This window comes from Anolis sagrei, chromosome 1 (genome assembly GCF_037176765.1).
Source record: "Anolis sagrei isolate rAnoSag1 chromosome 1, rAnoSag1.mat, whole genome shotgun sequence".
In the NCBI taxonomy this organism is placed as follows: domain Eukaryota; kingdom Metazoa; phylum Chordata; class Lepidosauria; order Squamata; family Dactyloidae; genus Anolis; species Anolis sagrei.
Genome location: NC_090021.1, coordinates 94,412,523 through 94,434,591, shown reverse-complemented (window position 1 = coordinate 94,434,591; position 22,069 = coordinate 94,412,523). Strand labels below are relative to the sequence as shown.

General features: G+C 37.4%; 1 protein-coding gene across 1 annotated transcript in view; it reads left to right on the top strand.

Moving 5' to 3' along the window:
* Positions 1-22,069, top strand: part of AFG1L (AFG1 like ATPase) — a 70,003-nt gene that overhangs the window by 14,613 nt on the left and 33,321 nt on the right. Inside the window, exons 6-7 of the mRNA XM_060753143.2 lie at positions 8,474-8,573; positions 16,078-16,136. Of these exons, the coding sequence (XP_060609126.2) occupies positions 8,474-8,573; positions 16,078-16,136 (159 nt within the window). The remainder of the gene's footprint in view (positions 1-8,473; positions 8,574-16,077; positions 16,137-22,069) is intronic.

Sequence of the window (22,069 nt, the reverse complement as noted above, 5' to 3'; positions counted from 1 at the left end):
TAGAGGTGATTTTACCAGTTCTGAAATATAGCTCACAGTACCTGGTATACATTGGCAGTTTCCCTTCCAAGAACTAACCAAAGCTGACACGCCTTAGTTTCAAATGTCAGATGGAATAAGATGTCCTAAATCTAAGCTTGCAGTGGAGATAAAGATGTATCATGTTGACTTGGAACATGACAGATTAAACTTAACCACTTCTACACTTGTATACTTACATTCATATGCCCGATTTTGGGTAAATAGAGGAAAAGGTACTTTGTGGAAGAATCGCCTTTGCAGCTGTTAATGAGGATAATTGTCAAGATGGCAACATGTTGATTTGTGTATGGAGTTAGCAACCACATGTACCTGAATTCTTGATTTCTGGATAACATGAATGTATGGATGAGAGGAAACACCAGTTCTTCTCTGCATATGCTGTCTTAGATTCCTCTCCTTTAAAATGGGTTCATTTCTCATCTGTAAACCTAGCCACGAAATTAATGGGATTGGAAGAGGTATTTACAGGATTTAAAAAGTGGCAAGAGATCAGCATTGTGGTTGATTATCCTGATGGCCAGCCAGCATTCTGTGCTGCCTACCAAAGGATTTTCTAGCAGAAGTTTTTTTTAAGTTACTAGTGGAGATTATATTATATGAACCTCTTGCTAAACTCCTGCCCACCCAGTTTATCCCATAAATTGCCTCTCAATCCTTACCATTAAAAGACAGAACAGGATGCATTGTTTACTGTGTGAAGTATAGTTTTATACTGAGATATTGTGGGAAGAGGGGAAATTGGTCTTAATCAGTGTACTGATCTTCTGGGTGCCCAAATGGACTATTTGGTGCTTTTGCACTTTTCTAGCTAGTACAGTCACTTAGCAGTATAGATTCTGGTGTATTCCACAGGACAAATTAAAGAAAATAGAGCAAAAGTAATATTTATTTATGTATGTACTAAATTTATATACCACTTTTGTCCCCCTGAGGGAAATCAAAGCAATTTCCAACATAATAAAGGCAAAATTCAATGCCATAAACACATGTGAAAACCAACACACAATAGCTAGACAATAACATATAACTATAAATTAAAAACCTGACCATATTAAAACATAAAACATAAAATAACATTTAGACATAAAACGTAAAAAATGAAACATTGGTAATACAATAACATTTATATTCAAACCCACCCTTTAAGCCACACAACATGCAGGGGGTTGGACTGGATGGCCCATGAGGTCTCTTCCAACTCTATGATTCTAATTAAAAACAGTTATTAAAATCACACCATCTGAAATAAAATCTGTAGTCATTCCATAGCTCTGTTCACTATTCCATATACTCTTATTGCATTAAGAACTTTGCTTTTCGAAAGCTTGGTCACATAACCATACTTTCTTCCTGAAAGTCAGTAGGAAGGGGGCTGCTCTCATTTCACTGGGGGGGGGGGTTCCATTGCCAAGGGGCCACCACTGAGAAGGCCCTGTCTCTCGTCTGCACCAGTCAAGCTTGAGAGGGAGGTGGAATCAAGAGCAGGGCCTCCCCAGAAAATCTTAATCTCCGAGGTGGATCATAGAGGGAATCAAATTCCTGAATCAAATTTCTCCTTCCACTGCTGTCTTATTCACCATTGGCCTGTCCTACAAACAGTGCCTCACTTTGTGCTTTACTGTTGAAACAAATCTATCTTGATTTTTTAAAATCCCATTTTGAAGTTTTAAGAAGCCCATATCTGAGCTGTGCCTCCTGTTAGTGAGGCATTGTTGCATGGACTCTTGCCACTTTCCTTTCGCAGTTTCCCCATATTTGTTCTCACTTTGGCATGTGAAAATTCACAGCTGGGTTAATAGTAGTCAAGGTGCCACAAGGCAATCAAGTGTGTTTGTTTCCTGACAGGTGATAAATCTGTTGAGGAGTTCATCATTAAAATACTTGTAAATCCCATTGTGTCCGTATCATAGGCAGCTACTGAGATCCAGTCCATTTGCAAATGACCAGTGGAAAATGGAATGCTCTAAATAGCATGAATTAGCCAGAAACAAATTATACCAGCCCAGCCTAATTTTTTTCTTTGATAGGAAACTGGCATGGTAGACTATAGAGATGTGCTTTGTATAATATACTTTGACTTTAAGCCTTGGATGCTGTTAAATCACTAACTGAGGTAAATTTCAGCTCCAAAGCTGTTAGAATGTGTGTATTAATGGACTGCCATCAGAGTGAAGGACAATGAGATACGGTTTTAATGGGTTAGACAGTTGGACGGTAAGCACTTGGGTGATGTTGGTAGCTTTCATAGTCAGGTAATACAATTGTGGCTTTATTAGTGGAAAAGGAGAGTACAGAATTGCACCAATTAATGGATGGCAACATATGATTCTTAACCATAATTTCCTTAGAAAGATAAAATGTAATACATAAATGCTAATCAAGATGTGTTGTCTGCTTAAAATACTGCTAATACTCTGCCACTCATCCTCACACTTTTTTTGACCTTCATAACACCTGCATGGTGTTGGTCACAGTTACTTGCATCATGGTTTTCTCTAGCAGCAGGTGGATACTTGAAATCTACCTGCTGCTACCTGTGGACCGTAGCTGCAGAAAACTGAACCAATATCAAGATGTGACACCGTCTGCTAGATCAGTAGGGCACCATCTGTTTTTCCACTAGATGTCGCACAGAGATGTTTTGCACCTCCAAAGCGTTGCTGCAGAAGATAGCTCATCTCATCTCATACATTTATGAGTCCTGCGACATGTTTTTGGAGGGGTGGGATACACAAATCGTTCGTCTAGATAAAAAAATGTGTGTGTGTGCATGAAAAAAATATGCACAGCAGAAAAGTATGCATTAGGAAAATAACTACAAATGCATTTTAGTTTATCTGGAAATTTATTTATTTATCGTGTCAGGAGCAAACCAAGCAGTTGTATTGCATTTTTTTAACAAACAAACAAAGCACAAAGTTTGCAAGCTTGGTAGTTGATTAAATGTCCTTTGACCACTTGGCCACTTGGAGTGCCTCAGGTGTTACTATAACAAGGTCCTCCATTGTGCATGTAGCAGCATGTATCTGGAAATGAGTACTTTACATTAAAAGAAAATGTATATAAATATAACCTGCACAGAAAGGGGAGAAAATCTTGCAACTCAATGAGACAATGAGATAGATCTCGATGCCTTTGATGTGAGAAATGCGAGGAAGAGAATGATAGAGTTTCATATTCCATATCAAATAGCACTTGTCAGTTCATGTTCTCAAAAGAATGATTTAGTAGAGCTGTAGCAAAATGATTCAGTTACCCTCCTGTTATAAAACAATGTAACTAACTCTTGAATAGCTCTGTTCAGTAACTATTTATAAAATTCATAGCCTGGAATGTTAACAAAATGCAATATGACAAGCTATAATGCATATTGATAATATAAACAAAGATTGACAAGTTCCTCTTGGCCTTTTTTTGGAATCTGCACTCCATATTTGCTAATTTTATTTCCAATAAAAATACCAATACTAACTAAAATGTAGATATTTGTTGATTTATTATATGGGAAAGAATATGTTCATAAATGAAGTGGGACTTCATTAGCCTAATTTTCTTCCCTTAGTGCAGGCTGGAATCTAATGCAAAAACCTGGTTTTAATGAAATCCAAAATACTCCAAAATCCAAAATTATCCACACTGGGTGGCTGAGATAGCGATTTATGTCTTTGGTTTCTGATGGTTCAGTGTACACAAACTTTGTATTATGCACCAAATTATTTAACGTGTTGTGTAAAATTACCTTTAGGCTAATGTGTATCAGGTATATCTGAAACATAAATTTATTATGTGTTTAGACTTGGATCCTGTCTCCAAAATATCTCATTACACACCTACCTTATATGCAAATACAGGCATTCCAAAATCTGAAAAAAATGAAATCCAAAATAGTTCTTGTCTCAAGCATTTCAAATAATGGATACTTAACTTGTATTGCTTTCTTGGTTTTGAAAACTTGGGCTGCCACTTGTGGGATGGATAAGAGCAAAGCAAGACGGTTCTTCTTTCTCTGTTTTATTGATTGCTGAGCTGCGCTTTGGTTTAAGGTCAGCTGCTGTTTAGAGAAATTAGTATAGGTAGTTGGCAAAGTCTCTGAAAATATACATAAATTATATGGAAAGAATGTTCATTACTATATTTGAATTTTCCCTCTTCTTTATGTAATCCTAATGTAGTCTTCTTGATTCATTTCCTCCCTCTATGATGATATGTCAGTGGTGGGCAACATGTCATCCTTCAAATATTGTTGGATTGCAACAGCACAGCTGAGGGGAAGACTGCCAGGAGCAGCAGTCCAACAACATTGGGGAGCTGCACTTTACCCACCATACTACTGCCAAGAAGTATAGCCTCCCTCCATAATCTCAGCACCAGTGCTCCTTTAGATCTGTAGATCTCGATGGTACCCACAACTGTACAGTCCGACCCCATTGCCAATCCTCCTCACAAAACTCGGGCTCTGGATACAAGAGAACCTTCCAACCCTCACACCAGCGGCACTGTTATTGTTCGATAAATATTTCTGGTTAAGTTTAATGTACTGGTGTCGCATGTCTCCACCTCTAGCACTTAGTTTGATAGTCTCTAGTTGTGTGATTCAGGGAGAGCATGAAGAAGGAGGACAGATTGCTTACCTGTAACTGTGTTTCTTTGAGCGGTCATCCATGAAGTCACACAACCCCGTCCTTCCTCCCCTCTGGGCCATGCACTATGCTCAAGGCTGAATCTATCGGCCTGAACTGTGGAGCCTGATTGCAAAGATCCATTGGGTCCTGCGCAGGCACAGTATAATCCATTTGTGTGACTTCACAGATGATGACTTGAAGAAACACAGTTACAGGTAAGCAACCTGTCCTTCTCTTTAGCCTAAAGGGAAAAAAGCAGTCTTGCAACTGTTAAAGGAGAAACTCTCTGTCGTTGATTGACTGATGAACCTTCCAGTCCCTGAAACAGTTTTGCACTTTTATATATATTTTTAATTTATAAAAATTATATGGATAAATACGTGAATCTTCCATGGGCATGTTTGATTTTTTTAAAACATGCACCCATCTGAGGCATAGGATGGTGGTGGGAGACCTAGACTGACGGCTAAACCAGAGTCAAATTTGCCTAGTCAAATTCTTCACTGGTATTATGCACGTCTGTCATTTCAGTTGTGAAGCTGTGAGGAAGCCAGGCTCATCCTGGAACTCGTGGATCAGCAGTGAGTTCTCTCTTTATCTTATGTCTATGTTTGCCCTTAGTCTTCCATCATGCTAATGTATTCCTAAAAACAAACAAATATTGACTTATTTATCTTAATGCAAGAAAAAAGTTAGAATACTTAACTTCAGGGAACCAAGAATCACATATAAATAGAATGTGATACATTCTGTATCTTAGGTTTGATAAAAGAATGCATTTCTAGTCAGTACTAACATTCTGGCCAAAGCTGTTCAAACCAAGTAATAAAAACAATGTGGGCACAATAAAATAAAATAAAATAAAATAAAATAAAATAAAATAAAATAAAATAAAATAACACATGCTAGAGAGTAAACACCATTGACTACAGTGAGACCTACTGAATAAATATATCTAGAACAACACTGTTAACATCTTATTTTTGTAGTATCACTAATTATTTCTTATGTTCTTATATTTGACATTTATCATAACAAATGGTACCAATCAGAGGATAATGGAGCTTCAAGTGCTACATACATATATTACTAACATTTTTAAAAAAATTAAGTGAGAAGAAAGCAAATCTAGCTCATAAAAATCTTTTCTCATAAATGCTAATGAATTTTTCCATTCTCTTCATTAGCAAATGCCTCTTATTTGTAATTTGTATCCTTTGCTTTTGTTCTTGTCTATAATGGATGCTGGCCACAGAAAGAACCAGAGCTTTGAGAATCCTTTCACTGTTTTCTTCCCTTCCAATGCTATACAGGATCAAAAGGACATAAATTGGCACCCAAGTACACAAAATTATTCTTGCTGTAGATTTTATATATATCGGTAGGCAGAGATTAAAATTTGCAACATCAAAACACTACTTGAGAGGCCCTCATCACGTTTCAACTGCTCATAAATATTTTATTGTTTAATGTGCCAAAGTGTTGTGCCTAGTCAAATTCTTCTTTTTGTAAACCTAGGTTGTTCAATTTTGGCATGTTCTGCTTCTATTTCTAAACCCAGAAGACGGTGGACTTTTCTTCTTAAAGCTGGAAGCTCCATGTTTCTCCTCCTCCTTTTGTCCATTTCAGTGATCATATTAGAACCAGTTGCAGAATTTTTTTTGTTAACTTTTTGGTGTCTGCTTTTTAATGGCAAGCCCTGTTCTCCACTTCCTTGTACAGTAGAGACTCGCTTATCCAAACGTCACTCATCCAACATTCTGTATTATCCCGCCTGGACCCACGGCTGTTTCAATACATTGTGATATTTTGGTGCTAAATTCATAAATACAGTAATTACTACATAACGTTACCGTGTATTAAACTGCTTTTTCTGTCGATTTTGTAAAATCATCTCATAATTTGATGTTTAATAGACTTTTCCTTAACCCCTTCTTATTATCCAATGTTCTATCTGCCCATGCAAAGCAGGTGAGCATAGCATTGAACGAAACATGCAGAATAAACACAGGATGTCTTAAACCTACACCTGTTGTGCTAGCTAGCTGTCATTGCCCCCTCACCCCAATGTGTGATGGGAAGTTGCTGCTAAATGGGAGAGAAATAAGGTTGAATGCCGTGAAAGCCATTTATTACATGGCTACCAGCCTCCTCCCAGTAGACTCAAATCAAGGAAAAGCTTTATGAGAACTACTCCTCTTGGCGTCCCCCCAGCAACAGCAAGGGTATCCCTCTGGGCAGCTAAACCAGGAAATCCAAACTGGATGCCCCCCCCCCCCACGAGGGTCTTCCTCCAGGGGCAAAGAAAGAATGGGCAACTTGGAAGTCTCTGAATAGACTCAGAAATGGAGTGGGCAGATCAAAAGACAACCTGGCAAAATTGCACTACCTAAAAGAATTCCACACCTTGTACGACTGTAGAGCAGAACAGACAACTCCGCATCTGTATGCTTGCCCACAATGCCCTGCCTCATGTACAGAGGAAGAAGTGTTGGAAGCTACAGACAATGCCATTGCTGTTGCCCGTTTTTGGTCAAAAGATACTTAGCTGCCTACGTTCCTTCTATTTTTATCAGTTTTATACTAATTTATGCAATGCTTTTGATACGAAATAAATAAATCCAATGTTCTGCCAGCACATTTATGTTGGATAAGAAATACTCTTCTGTATATCAGAATAAAGTTTTCATTTCCTGTGCCTTTCTGTATGTTTAGCTAACAGTGCTCACATTTTTCAACAGTCTTAAATCTTTAAAATGATATGTGAATTGATTTAGACAGAGCTGTTTCCAAAGGTAGAAGTTCAGGCGTCGCATGTGACTTTTTAAAATAATCCACCCATGGGCACTGTGAGCAAAGGCTTTCCTGGTTTCAGAAATACTACCAGTTCTTTTTCCAACGAGCACCACTTTCATTTGGTCCTCTTTTTTTTAATATCCACTCTTCTATTAGCTTTTTTCCCTCCATTGTTAATTTTCCATGTGTTTAAATGAAATTCTGCATATAATAAAGTTAGTACACAGCTGTAATAATTTGAGGAACAATAAGCAGGGAAGTGAAAATTCTGAGACAAAAGTTTCTTCATTATGCATTGTTGCCCCCACTTTTTATTTGAGTGTGTGTTTGTGTGTATGTGTGCGCATATCTGTGAGGGAGGAAGAGAAAGGGAGAGAATGATTTGTGTCTGTGAAGGTTAGAAGAGGCTGACTGTGCTGGATCTGACTGCATTGCCTTTTTGATTATTCATGGACAGTAATAGAAGGCACTTAAAAAGAACAATGAAATTGCTTATTTTTTGTGATGGGCCATCTGTTGAATTGTTTTGTGCAACAATCGCACAATAGTATCTATGTCATATCATTCTATTTTCAACAGCAGCTGATTATGTATACTTGGCTACTTGTCCTTTTTTCCTAAAAGTTCCATGACCATTTAAAGTCACCTCTGTGAACCTTTGCTGAAAGGTAATAGAAATGTAAAGCAGCTGGTGTACATTTCTTTCTTGATCTCCATTGGGGAGGGAAAGTTTTGTGGATGTTCAAATTAATTAAGCCTCTAAAACTGTCTGTTTCTCTGTGTTTTCCACCTGTAGTTTCAGAATGGAAGTTAACACAGAATTGTTTAGAAATTTGTTAAACAGCAGTGGGGCACTGTAGTAAAGGACTGACATGTTTGAAAGGATTGGCACGCACTCTTCCCCTTGTTAATTATCCTCCTCTTTTCTCTTGCAAGTAGCAATTTAGAATCTTCCACCATTTAACTGACAAAGTCAGTTGTAGATCTGTTAATGGCAGTGTTGTCTTATACAGGTGACAGATATCGCTGATGCCATGATTCTCAAGCAGCTTTTTGAAAACCTGTTCCAAAATGGTGTTGTTGTTGTGGCAACATCCAACAGGCCGCCAGAAGGTAAAAATGTTGGTATTGTCTTTTGCTTTATTTTATTTATTTATTTATTTATTTATTTTTATTATTCGAACTTATATGCCGCCACTCCCCTGGGTCTCGGAGCAACTTACAAGAACAGGCTAAAATCAAACAACAATTTTAAAACAAATTAAAACAATTTAAAAACAGCAATATCAAATATCAAAGGCCTGTCGAAACAGATATGTCTTACATGCCCTGCGGAAAGCTGATAAGTCCTGCAAGGCACGGACTTCAGGTGGCAGAGTATTCCAGAGTGATGGTGCCACTGCTGTAAAGGCTCTGCGTCTGGTTGCTGTTAGACTCAAGGTCTTGACACTGGGGACTTCCAATAGATCTTGGTCCTCAGAACGGAGGGATCTCTGGGGTTGGTAGGGGGTGAGGTGGTCCCTCAGGTACATCGGCCCCAGACCATGCAAGGCCTTAAAGGTAAGTACCATCACTTTGAAAGTGGTCCGGTGCTCAATTGGTAACCAATGCAGCTGTAGTAAGATTGGTGTTATGTGGCATCTCATCGGAATTCCCGCAAGAAGCCGAGCAGCTGCATTTTGTACCAACTTGAGCTTCCGGATCACCGACAGAGGAAGGCCAATGTAGAGGGTGTTACAGTAGTCCAGTCTTGAGATGACCGTAGCCTGGATCACCGTAGCTAGGTCGTCCCTGGACAGATAGGGGGCCAGCCGTCTAGCCTGCTGCAGATGGAAAAAGGCGGTTCTGCTAACGGCGGAGACTTGGGCCTCCATCATCAGCAATAAATGACTTAGTACACATGTATTTTTTTTTATTAAAGACAATACCTTATGTTCTTCCTGTAGTTTTTGTTTTGTTTTGTTATGATCTTGTGTTTTTCCATTAATGTAATACTTTTATAGGAGTGACCAGTGGCGCAGCAGGTTAAACTGCTGAGCTGCTGAAATTGCTGCCCAAAAGGTTGGCTGTTCAAATCCAGGAAGCGGGGTGTGCTCCTGCTGTTAGCCCCAGCTTCTGCCAACCTAGCAGTTCGATACGTACTGCTTTGGCGGGAAGGTAACAGTGTTCCATGCAATCATGCCGGCCGCATGACCTTGGAGGTGTCTATGGACAATGCCAGCTCTTCAGCTTAGAAAATGAGATGAGCACCACCCCCAGAGTCGGACACGACAAGACTTAATGTCAAAGGGAAACCTTTACCTTTTTATATAGGAGTGAGAGACACAGGCTTGACTTAAAAGTATCAGTTAAAACACTGGATGCAATACATAGTCAGACCATGAACTAAAGGAGAGGTGCAGTAGCAAAAACAATGTTCAATTTTCCTTGCAGAAATAGAAGCTTTTTCAGCTCATTTAACAACTACATTTAAGTTTCATCCATTCTTTAAATAAACTATTTTAGTGCTAACCACTATTTTAAAGTAATAGAAAGGAAGAAAAAGCTGCAGAAAGGAAAAGGGCAAGAATAGATAGAATCATGGCTGTAAATTTTCCTCCAAGATAGTTATTTATATATTTCATAATATTGTTGACACTTAAGGGGAATAATGAGTTGGAAAAAAAAGATTTCTATCAAGTATGTGGTGTGGTTGTCACATGAGGGGTAATCTGTGTTCAGATCCCCATTTAGCTGTAAAGGTCACCAGAGTAATGCTGGAATAGTTTTGATCTCTATGCCTCGAATAATACATCCGTGAGGGAATCATACATCCTGCCTTGAATTATTTAAGGAAGTGTGGACTAAATAATAAAAATGCATGATAAAGTAGAAAAATATAGCCATGGAAAGTCAAGATGTTCTTGAGTATAAGCCTCAACATCAGTGAAATTTATTCCAGTGGCGCAGGACTGCTGACCAAAAGGTTGGCAGTTTGAATCCGGGGAGCTCCAGCTTCTCATGCGGGGACATGAGAGAAGCCTCCTACAGGATAGTAAAACATCCAGGAGTCCCCTAGGCAACATTCTTGCAGACTGTCAATTCTCTCACACCAGAGAAATAAAGCCCTCCAGACTAAGTATGTAGAGGACTGAAGCAGGAATGGCTGTCGCAAAATATGTAATAGCAAATAAGGTGCTAGATGAGAATTGCTTCATGCTCCTGTAATTAAAATTAAAATCTTAAATGTTTTCAGTAAACTCTGAAACTTTTAAAATAATGTGCAAACATTTGTAATAAAGTGAAAAGAGAAATACTACAATTCATATATTTGTTGTTCAGTAAAAGCATAGATACTTGGAATTAATTTCTATTTAATTGTTTCTTAAAAACATTTATGTAGAGAACCAAACCGGAGGGATGGGACAGGGGATGACACCTTACACCTATGTACACAAACACAATCAAAATGCACATATGCATTTAGTTTGTGTTAATATTGAATTACAGTGAAATAAGTATGAATTTGCTCAATCTATTTTCTGCAGTATAGTTTCTCTTTATATCATAGAGATTTCCCAGGGTGGCATCCAACATTGTACTAGAAGATTTCTGCTCTTGCAGCAGGATCACCCTTTCTATCCCCCAGTCTTCATTTGCCCCCATTCTCTGCTCTGGAAGACCCTTCAACACTTTGAAGCTGATTGGTGGAGGGTGACCTAAATGAGAATACACATATAAATGTACTCTCACTAAGGCTTCAGTTGCTAATTCCAGGTAATCATAGCCTTTGCTATGTTACTGTAGATTAGATTCAAGATTTCCCGTATTTACTTATGTAAAATAACAGTTTCCATAATGTGTAACAAAATATGTTTAGGAACACCTCATCCCATAATCTGCAAAAATGATTCTTATTAAGCTTTAGCTTCACCTTATGGGATAGTGATGGTGGGAATGTAGACTTGAAATGATGGTGGGGGAAGAGAATTTATGATTCAGTAGGTTCCAATTGTGTCCTACTCACAAGCCGATTGTCACAACCACTTAATTCCTTTATACTATTTAAAAATGTCTGGAAGGAAGGTCATATGTTTCACTTAACAGATCATTGTTCGAAATTGCTGAGAAAGAAATTCCAGCAGCTTAACAAGAGTCCAGCAAGCTGCTGGTCTTGGGAAATTCACCTTCCTGGACAGATAATCCACATTATTTTCATTTTTACTTTTTAGCTTGTTTAGTTGCAATATATTGGCGCCAGATTATGCAAATATGTCATAGACTCGTAGAAATGTAAAGAACCACAAAGACTATTTAGATTGGTGCATGACCTACTATGTTATGACTTTTGCAGGGTCACATCAATCTTGTTATATTTTAATTCTGTAACCACTATGGAGTGGCATTGAGAAGGGATTAGAAATGCCAAGCTACTAATGAAGGGTCCAAGAACCAGACAAGAGCTAAGCTGAAATTCAGGTGTTTTCTTAGAGTACTTATTCAAGATGAGAAAAAATAATTCACAGAATAAGTCACACCCAGAGTAGAAACACAAGATCAGATAGAAGATTGGTCTTGTTAGCATGCTTCATCTTGAAATTTCAAAAGAGCAGTTTCCAAGGAACTACATTTATTTATCGTGTCAGGAGCAGACCACATAGTTGCATTGCATTTTTTAGCAAACAAACAAACAGAACACAAAGTTTGCAAGCTTGGTAGTTGATTAAATGTCCTTTGACCAGTAGCTGGCCACTTGGAGTGCCTCTGGTGTTGCTGCAAGAAGGTCCTCCATGGTGCATGTGGCAGGGCTCAGGTTGCATTGCAGCAGGTGGTCTGTGGTTTGCTCTTCTCCACACTCACATGTCGTGGATTCCACTTTGTAACCCCATTTCTTAAGGTTGGCTCTGCATCTCGTGGTGCCAGAGCGCAGTCTGTTCAGCACATTCCAAGTCGCTCAGTTTTCTGTGTGCCCAGGGGGGAGTCTCTCATTTGGTATCAGCCATTGAACGTCTTCATAAACGGCTGATTCTCTCACTCCAGAAGCGACCAGAAGCAATTACAGAATATCTATCAAAGCATAGTAAATTTTTGCATTATTGATTGATTGGTTGTTAATCCGGTTCACAGTCAAAATAATAGATATACATAAAGTAGAGTAAGGGAAACAGAAAGAAAACAAAATAGAAAAGAAAACACTTGGGCTCTGATGCCCTCCCTCCAATCCTAACTGCAATTGGAAGGGGAAAAACACCAAGGAAAATACGATTCTACCATTACAGATTTGGCTAAATAATCCTACTAGTTACTAATAACCACGACTACATGTTATTACATTGGTAGATTTATTATTGATCAAAATTCCAATACTTCACAAAGTCTTCAGTTGACTTCTCCTTTGGAATCCACATTAATTTTACCAGTAGGACAATGTTGAGAGTAAACCACCTTAATCGATTCTTCCATTGTTGGTGCTTCAATCCATTTCCAGATTTGAACAAACAATATTCTTGCTATTGTTGCCATGTATCAAAGAAGTAGATGATATTTACTGTTCAATTTTTTAATTTTAGGTCACAGCAAAAACATTCCTTGTGACATTGCACTCTACTTTTCATTATTCTAATTAACATATAACTCTTACATTAGTAACTTTTTGCCCACTTACATGTCCACTACATATGAAAAAACCCTAAAAACTCAACTAAAAACTTCAACATTGATGTGAAACATTCTGGGACATTTTTGACAGCTTATTTTTATTTAAGTATCACTTATTCAGTATATAATACAGTTTTTAAAACTGCTACAGGAAAGTATGTTTTAAATTACTACAGACAGTAAAAGTTGTATCTTTAGGTCCCATTTTACCATGCTTCTATATGAATAGTATTACCAAATGTACCAAAAAATCATCATAGAGCAACCATCTCCTATTTATAACCTATTTTCAGAGAAAGGCTTCCTGTGATTTGGCTAGAATTATATTTTGCAGGTATTTACACCAAATTTGTAGAAGAATCCTTCTAATACAATGAGTTTTCAATTGTATGTGCCTTACGTCTATCATTCAGAAAATAACCATGTCACTCAAATTTTAAATCATGACCTTCAAAATCCAAAGTCCCTCATATTTAAACCATATCTATTCCTTCACCCATACAAAATAACTTAAGTTTTATTCAGGCTTTCTTTGTCTGCCAGACAAATCTGGAAATCTCTTTCGGACATTACACAAAACATATTCCATTTTCTTATAATAAGGATCATTTGAAAGAGAAATAAAAGCAGTTGCAAAACATTGGCTTTAATTACTGCAATTCTATTCAAAAGGGACAACTTTCCCAATTTTTCTAAGTCTCTTTTAATTTATTTCCAATTTTTTCATAGTTTTAGTAGACTGCTGTTTTTCATGACTGTAATTGCCAAATATTTAACCCCTTTTTCACATATTAAAATTTGAAAGAGCAATTAATTCATTTTCCTCTTCTGTTGCACTATGCTTGCAGCTGGACATGGTTCCCTCTGCTTTCCTTACAACTTGTAGCGAGCATTTTTGTTTCATCACAGCTCCAAAATATGAGTGTATAAATTTGAAATTAAAGGTTTTCCCAAAATTTTTGCCACTTTTAATTCTGAACCTTATCCTCATTTTCAATATAAAAATCCAGTTCAGAATTTACTACAGGATTTCCTTTTCCCAAATAAGTCTCCAGAAAGCAACTTTACATGTTTCAGGGTCCTTCCACACAGCCACATAACCCAGAATATCAAGACAGAAAACCCAAATGTATCTGCTTTGAACTGGGTTATCTGAGTCCACTCTTTGCCATATATTCCAGTTCATTAAAAAAATTATTTATAGATTTATCAATCAAAATGTATAAGTATACATTCTTTCCTCTTTTTACAATATCTTAGACAAGGGAGTATGCCTTATATAAAATCCAACAGTAAAAGAAAATAAATCATAAACATCTTTAAACACATTTCTTATCATGTTTTAAACTTTCCATACAACGTATATACCTCTACTACACACCTTTTTATCTACTTGTACTTGTTTTATTTCATTATTATTATTATTATTATTATTATTATTATTATTCCCTTTTCCCCCTCTTCCTTTTACCCTTGTTTTGTGCCCCCTTCACCAGGACCAACCAACTCATGTTGTATTGTCGTAGGTTTTCATGGCCGGAATCATTGGGTTGTTGTACGTTTTCCGGGCTGTATGGCCATGTTCTAGAAGCATTCTCTCCTGACATTTCTCCTGCATCTTTTGCAGGCATCCTCAGAGGTTGTGAGGTCATGTTGTTTCACAACTCTAAAATTTCATTGCTTCTATTGCCGCCTCATTAAAGATATATTCAATATATTCTAGTTCAAAGCAGAATATGTGGGATTTTATTCAGCTGTTTTATGTTCAGATGAGTTTTATGTAGTGCTGCTGGATGTTGAATTTGGATCCCACCAGCTTTATAGGGCAGCAGCATCCAGTAACAGATTATTCTGGGAATCCGTAATACAGATCTTCCAAGCATGGTAAAGCAGTTCCAGCTTCTGTGTTGGAAATAATCACTATAAATTGGAGAATAAAATGTCTCTTTGACTAAAGATAACTTAAAATCCTTCCAGGTGGCTCTAAGTAAGGGGCACATTTACTATTTCAGTAGAATGTGGGAAAACAGAATTGGTGTTGTTCTGTAATGTCAGCTTCATCTGAAAAGAATCAAGTTGATAACAGCGGACTAGTAGCCATTTGACTGTTAAAAAGATCTTACCCTTTTTTACTTGACAATTTTTAGAAGCAATGTATTGATAGATTTACTAACATATATTGAAAGTAGTATACAATACTGCTTGCAGTGTGCAATTGAATTTGCATTGGTGCTCAATTCTGAAAATTCTTAAAATTATTCTAGCTTTCAGGTTTCAAAACCCTTGTTTCCATCTCCCTATCCCCTCCAGTAGAAATCTGACAGCATGGAGTTTTAGTGGACGTATTTAATAGAAGTGTATTCGCCAGCCAGCCCACATTGGTAGCAAGTGATGGCATCTCATAGGGAAATAGTGAATAGCTCTAATGAAGAGAAGCTACCCATCATAATTATTACACAGTAATAATGTATTTAAGGAGGTAGTTCCCACTGCTGTAAAAATGTTCTTCTTTTGTCTCCTAAATTAGAGGAAAAAACCTAAATACAACAGAGAGTGGCACACACAGGGAGAAGGGCAGAGAAATACAAAATATGTTATTAACAAAGCATTCATATACTTGGCCTCCACTAATATTATTTTTTATTTTTGTGTTTAGGCTGCCTAATCTCAAGGCCTTGATATGAATGGTAAAAATTAACAAAGTTTTACTACAATACATATTGTCATGCTAACATCTACTCTTCCTTTAGCTTTAACTCTGGCCCTTAATGCCAATGTAAATTATTGTACATATATGTTGTTCTTTTGATTAGTTTGAACATTAACACTTAAAAAGCCCTCACCAAAAATCTCCCTCATAACAGAAGGATGAAGCCCACAAATTCGATGCCAATCTTAAAAATAGCCCCAGCCGTGTGGCCTTGGCATTATACTTGGTGAAAGAGCGTGGCAAAGGTAATACTGTTGTGTTTTCTTTCAGACCTCTATAAAAACGGACTCCAGAGAGTTAATTTTGTTCCATTCATTGCTGTGTTGAAGGTAAGGGAAGACATGCTTCTTAAAAGCTTTGTTCTTCATTGCAAAAAAAAAAATGTTTCTCTTAAACTTTTATAAATGTTATATGCATTAATTTATTGGCTAGGTGAAGCGGAGATTAATATTTTGGGGGTTTTTTTTAGCAGTATTTATGAATTTAGAATTCTTACATTTTTTGATGGAATAAGGGGTAACATATCAGATAGAAATAAGTCTTCATTTTTGTTACCTGATTGCATATTTCATCTTCCTGAGGGCAGTGAGGTTAACCTGCTGTTCTAAAGCTAGGTTGGACTTTAGCACATCAGGTTCACCACCAGCTACCATAAATCTTGCCAATCAAAAGTTTGGCAGTTTGAAGCCTGGGTCAGGGATGAGCGCCTGACCTTCAGCCCAGCTCACTGCTAACCTAGCAGATCAAAAATCTGTTAGTAGATAAATAGGTACCGTCTAAGCGGGGAGGCATTTTAGTGGCACCATAAGGAAATGCTGGTGATTTGATCAAAGGAGGAAGTCTATGAACAGGGTTCTTTGGCATGGTGGATGGAGCGACAGCCCCTCCCCGGCCAGAATTGAGCACAACTTCCAAGATGCCGAAAATGGGAAAAGCCTATATTCCTGTATCTATGTACTATGTCTGTTCTGTCAGTGTATAACCACATTGAATGTTTGCCCTATATGTGTTCTGTGATCTGCCCAGAGTCCCCTTCGGGGTGAGAAGGGCGGAATATAAATACTGTAAATAAATAAATAAATAAATGGAGCCCAGAAGAAATACTCAAGTACCATACAAACAGCCATGAGATTCTTGCCACCATGTCTGTTTATGTGTACCAGAAATTATGTGTACCAGAAATTCAAATTAAGATTTAAACATAATGAAGTTATTTTTGTGTCAATAAATTTGATAAAACCTCAGTGTCTACCTACAACTCCTAAGAAAGACTTCAACAAATTATTATTCATAGTTGGATCTTAACCTTACATGAAGGATTGACTGATATGAGGAATGGATGTAGATTGCCAACTTTTATGGCGACTTATGCTTTGAAAGCTCACAAGAAATAGTGAGAGGATATGAAGTCCAACAGATTCTGCTGGAGATTCTTCAGTTTGTTTCAATGGAACTTGCATAGGATCCCAGTATAAGCTCATCTGGGACTAAACCTACCTATAGTTGCAAACTTGGCAAATCAACAGATTCCACTGATCTATACTAGTTAGAAATGATTGGATTCAGCCCCTGGAAATTAATTAGCATTACATAGCATCTGGCTTTAGTGCTGGCTTTAGCCTATAAAGCCCTAAACAGCTGCGGCCCAAATTACCTGTCCAAATGTATCTCCCCCTATGACCACCTTGGAGATTAAGATTGTCTGGGGAGGCCCTGCTCTTGGTCCCACCTGCTTTGCAGGCGCAACTGGTGGGGATGAGAGACAGGGCCTTCTCAGTGGTGGCCCCTTGGCTATGGAACTCCCTCAGGTCAGCCCCCTCCTTCTTGGCATCAGAAGGAAAGTAAAAACGGGATAAAAATAGGGTAAATAATAGCATCTGCATTTGATTCTAATTTTATGACAGTTTGTGTCTTTTGTAGTACTTGTCCATGCACTAGTGTCAATCCACAAACCATCAACTGTTTGTCCATGGCAAATTTCCAGGAAAGAGACAGTTGTGTCACAGTAGATAAAAAATTGCCACTTAATTCCATCAGAGAGTCTGAGAAACTCTTCTTTACAGAAATCTGATGTTTTATCATTTACCAACATTTAATTGAGCAAAATATGGGAAAGGTTTTCTTTTCATCTCTGATATTCCAGAATATACACATACTCTTTCTGTATCTGCTTCAGTGAGATGGGAATCATTAGCTTATATTTGAAATAAGATAAATAGCTAAAGTTGTTTGTGGTCAATCCACACAGCAAATACATCTTGAGCTCAATCTGTTCTTCAATATATTTAAATGTTCCCTTAAAATTGGTTGCAAAAAGTGTTCTGTTGGATGTTACTCATATGAAATTGGTCTTGTATAAAGAGGTGAAGTATTACAACGATGTAGTCAGCCTTCCTTTGGTAGAAAGAAATCAAAAGCAAATACATTCACTATGGCAGTTCTAAATCCATGAAGACGGTGTAAATGTCTGTTTCATAGACATTTAATCACTAATGCCATATAAATCAATAGAGACATATGTACACAACTGAATTATTTTAGTGAAAAGTAAACATTCTCTGTTTAACTTTCTCTGGGCTAAGCCTGAGTTTGCATTTCAGGTTTCCTACTTCAATGTGTGGGGTCCAAAGCAGCCTACTCTGATCCTTCAAAGTGCTTTTGGTTTATTTCATGCTCCTATACAGACCCAATAATCTAATTTCATATGAACGATTGTGTCAGTTGCTGAGGTTCTTATGGCACTTTTTAACATTTATGGCTGCAGGTATATGGCTGCACATTTCTGTGTGAATAAAAAGTTTAACTTTGATGGAACTCACTTTTAAGTAAACGTGTATGGGATTGTGTTATTAAGCTGTTTACAATTGCTTTATTATCTTTTACCTCCTTAATACTCATTTGCTTTAGGCACAAATGCATTGCCATTTTTCAGAATAATCAGCTGCCTTCCACTGCTGAGTTGGAGCAAGAGGTCCAAATGCCCACAACCAAGTGAATTCAAAGCAGTTGAAGAGATGTGCACATTTTTGCACCACTTTGGAGATATAAATTGCCTTTGATTATGTGTTCTGCTTTTGTCAGGCCACCTGTGTTAGGAGCCCACAGATTTGTCAGTTGACAATTTCTTTGGGAAAAAAGTCATCTTGGTGATTAAATTGATTTGTCAGTTAGTTCCATTCTAATGCTGCGATAGCCTAGTAGCTTTCAGTACACTGAATAGTGGAAAACTTGCTTTTGTGGTCAGTGTCAGCACCCTGACCTCCGCTGAGCTGTCACCTGAGTCAGAAATGCTGGGATTAAGTCTTTGATATTGTGATGTCTTCACTTATCAATTGACTTTTTCATTACTGAAGATGTTAGGCCTTTTGTTTCCCTTCTTAGTAAGTACCCAAGCAAGTCCTAAATAGAAGACTCTTTCTTTCCAAAGCTGTGCAAGTTGTAGGCTCTCCCTTTTTCTTTTCCCCCTGTATTAATTAAATGGATTACTTTGGGGATTTACAATACAGTTTGATCATGAATAACTGTGTTTAGCATTAGAAAAAGGACGAGGGGGCCTGTATACATGTGCAAACGTACATTCAGTAATATAATGCTAAGACAGAGTTCATATTGTACTTTATGGATGTGTTAATGTGACTTGAGTCTCAAGCAAGCATTTGAAATTAGAAACCTCTACCTTTGATTCTCCAAATTATAAGTCTTACTACTTAAATCTTCTCAAGTTTCTACAAATATGTGAGTCAATCGCACACTAAAGGTATGTAAGTATTTTGTCATTTGAAATTAAACATTCAGATGTTCTAAAACCAGAGAAGGATTTTAACAACATTTGGTTATTTCTATCCTTTTCAAATAACAAGGCGATTGAGACTGCATATTTTATTTTGAAAACATTGCTTAACAATCCTTCATTTAAAAAAAACAAACCTGATAGTAAAATAATTGTAGATAGCTCTTACATTCCCTTCCAGTTTGATTGTAATGATAGCCCAGAAACTGTTTATTACTCAGGCTATTGGTTATTTGCTCGATGGTTGTTTTATACTATGTTATGTTGTTGTTTGTTTTATGATGATGTTTTATGTACTTCTGTGTGTTATATTTTAACTATGTTGATCGAGTTGGTCCCCATGTAAGCCGCCCCGAGTCCCTTCAGGGAGATGAAGGCGGGATACAAAAATAAAGTTGTTGTTGTTACAATCCTCTTCTGTTAAATTGCTTCTTTCATTTTAAGAAGTGAATATTATGCTGAATGTTTTAATTGTATTTTTATGAATGTGTGGCCTCAAATTGTTGCCAATCTGTAACTCGCCTTGAGTCGCCTTAGGGCTGAGAAAGGTAGGATAGAAATACCGTAAATAATAAATAAATCAATTTAACTCTGTGACAGAGATATAACATTGTATTCTTCTTAAAACGGGGTTCATTTAATTAACATGGCTGAGTTCTTTGCTTGTGATATATAACACGAAATAAGGCCTTTCCCTGACTTCCTCCATCCCCCCAATCCAAAAGTCCAAGCCAATTAATACAGCTTGTAAGTGCTTTGTCACAGGCCACCATGAAGGTCTGCGGAGAAGAACTTTAATCCAATAAACATTTCATTTAGATCATGAAAAGAAAGCGTGAGGAGAAGCTCTGGTAGGAGAGGGTGTTACCAGCAATTCCCTCCAGTCAGAGATGTTAGGAATTTGCCAAATTAAGCAAAAGACCTTCATATTTAACAAATAAGACGTGTCAAAACTGATAATGGGAAAAGTTTAATTTGAGTTGAACCTTACATTGTGAATATTCTAAAAAGCCACAACTGTTTTCTTCAAAGACTTACTGTGGAGCGGGATGGACAGGGCAAGAGGAGGTTGTGAGAAACCCAAATAGCGAGTAATGCTGGCTGAAAGTTGGGGTGGGGGGAGGAATAGATAATTAGGTGTAATTAGCGTGTATGAATTGTTGTCTCCCTGCCCTCGGCTTGAATAAATTTGGGAGAAAAAAGCCCAAGTGGCGAAACTGCTTTGATGTGAGTCATTGTGGCTTGGCAGCATAAAGGCAGTGTTTTATACTTCTTTCATAATGGTTGTGATACAGAAAGACTGAATGGACTCCCCCCCCCCCCCCCCCCCGGTCTGCTTTACAGCAAGGACTTTTGGATTCTCTTGAAACAAAATGCAGCAGAAGTTTTCAGTGGTTGGTAATGAGGGAGTGGATGGACCTCGTCAGAGTTAGGCAGAAGCCATCCTGAGCTTTTGCTTAATCACATTTTTAAACTATGATTATTCTGGGAATCTGGTTTCTTGAACCAACCCTTTCCCCCACTTTGCCAAAGCCCCAGTATGAAGCTTTGGCAAAAGCCAACAGCTAATATTGAGGAAACTTATACAATTCAGATGTCAAGGAAATGATACAGTGAGAAGACTTAATTCTATATGGAACCCACCTTCTAAATGATTTAGTGTATTTGGGATATTTAATATAGTGGAACATGTAGTCACCTCTGTCTTGGCAAAAGTCTTGCATTGCTTAATTATTAGAACATCAGGTGTGTGGATTTTTAAAATATATATATACATATGTTTTCAGGGATATCACAGAGCATTTCAGCAAAGACAGGATGTTGCTTTACCTGTAACTTGTACATGGGATGGGAAATATTTGAAGAGATTTGGGGGAAAGAAGGGCTCATCTACTTGTTTTAAACAGATACTTTTCATTAACAAAACTTTACATTAGGAGCTACTAAAATCTATCGCTACTATTATAGACTATGTAGAAACAAGTATTCAGCGATTGGAATAGCATTTTTCTTGAAGCTGAAAACTAAATGTATTATTCCAGCTAATGTTCTTGGCAGTGATAATGTTCTAGAAAAGAGATGGGTTTTTAATATGCATTCGTAGTGTATTAATTAACACAAGCAATAAATCAATAGTTTAAAAAGTTTGGGAATCTTTAGAAATACTGAGAAATGCAGTAATGATTAATTCAAAAGTGATTATGGGGAAGAGCTACTGCATTTTGTTTTCTCCAGCTCTGGGTCAGATCCAACAGCTTGAGTTGTTAGCGTGTATTTATTGTTTGAGATTTAAAATTTGATTCTTGAAAATCTAGACTTTTAACTTTTGATACAAAGGCATGTCACTCTCAATGTTTCACCATCAGTCTGCCATGCTGTAGATCTCTGCAGGTTGGGAATAGGAAATTAGTGATTCATTTAACCCTTTGAGGGTTTATTATGCAAAACAAGTAGCCTTTTGTACTTGAAGTT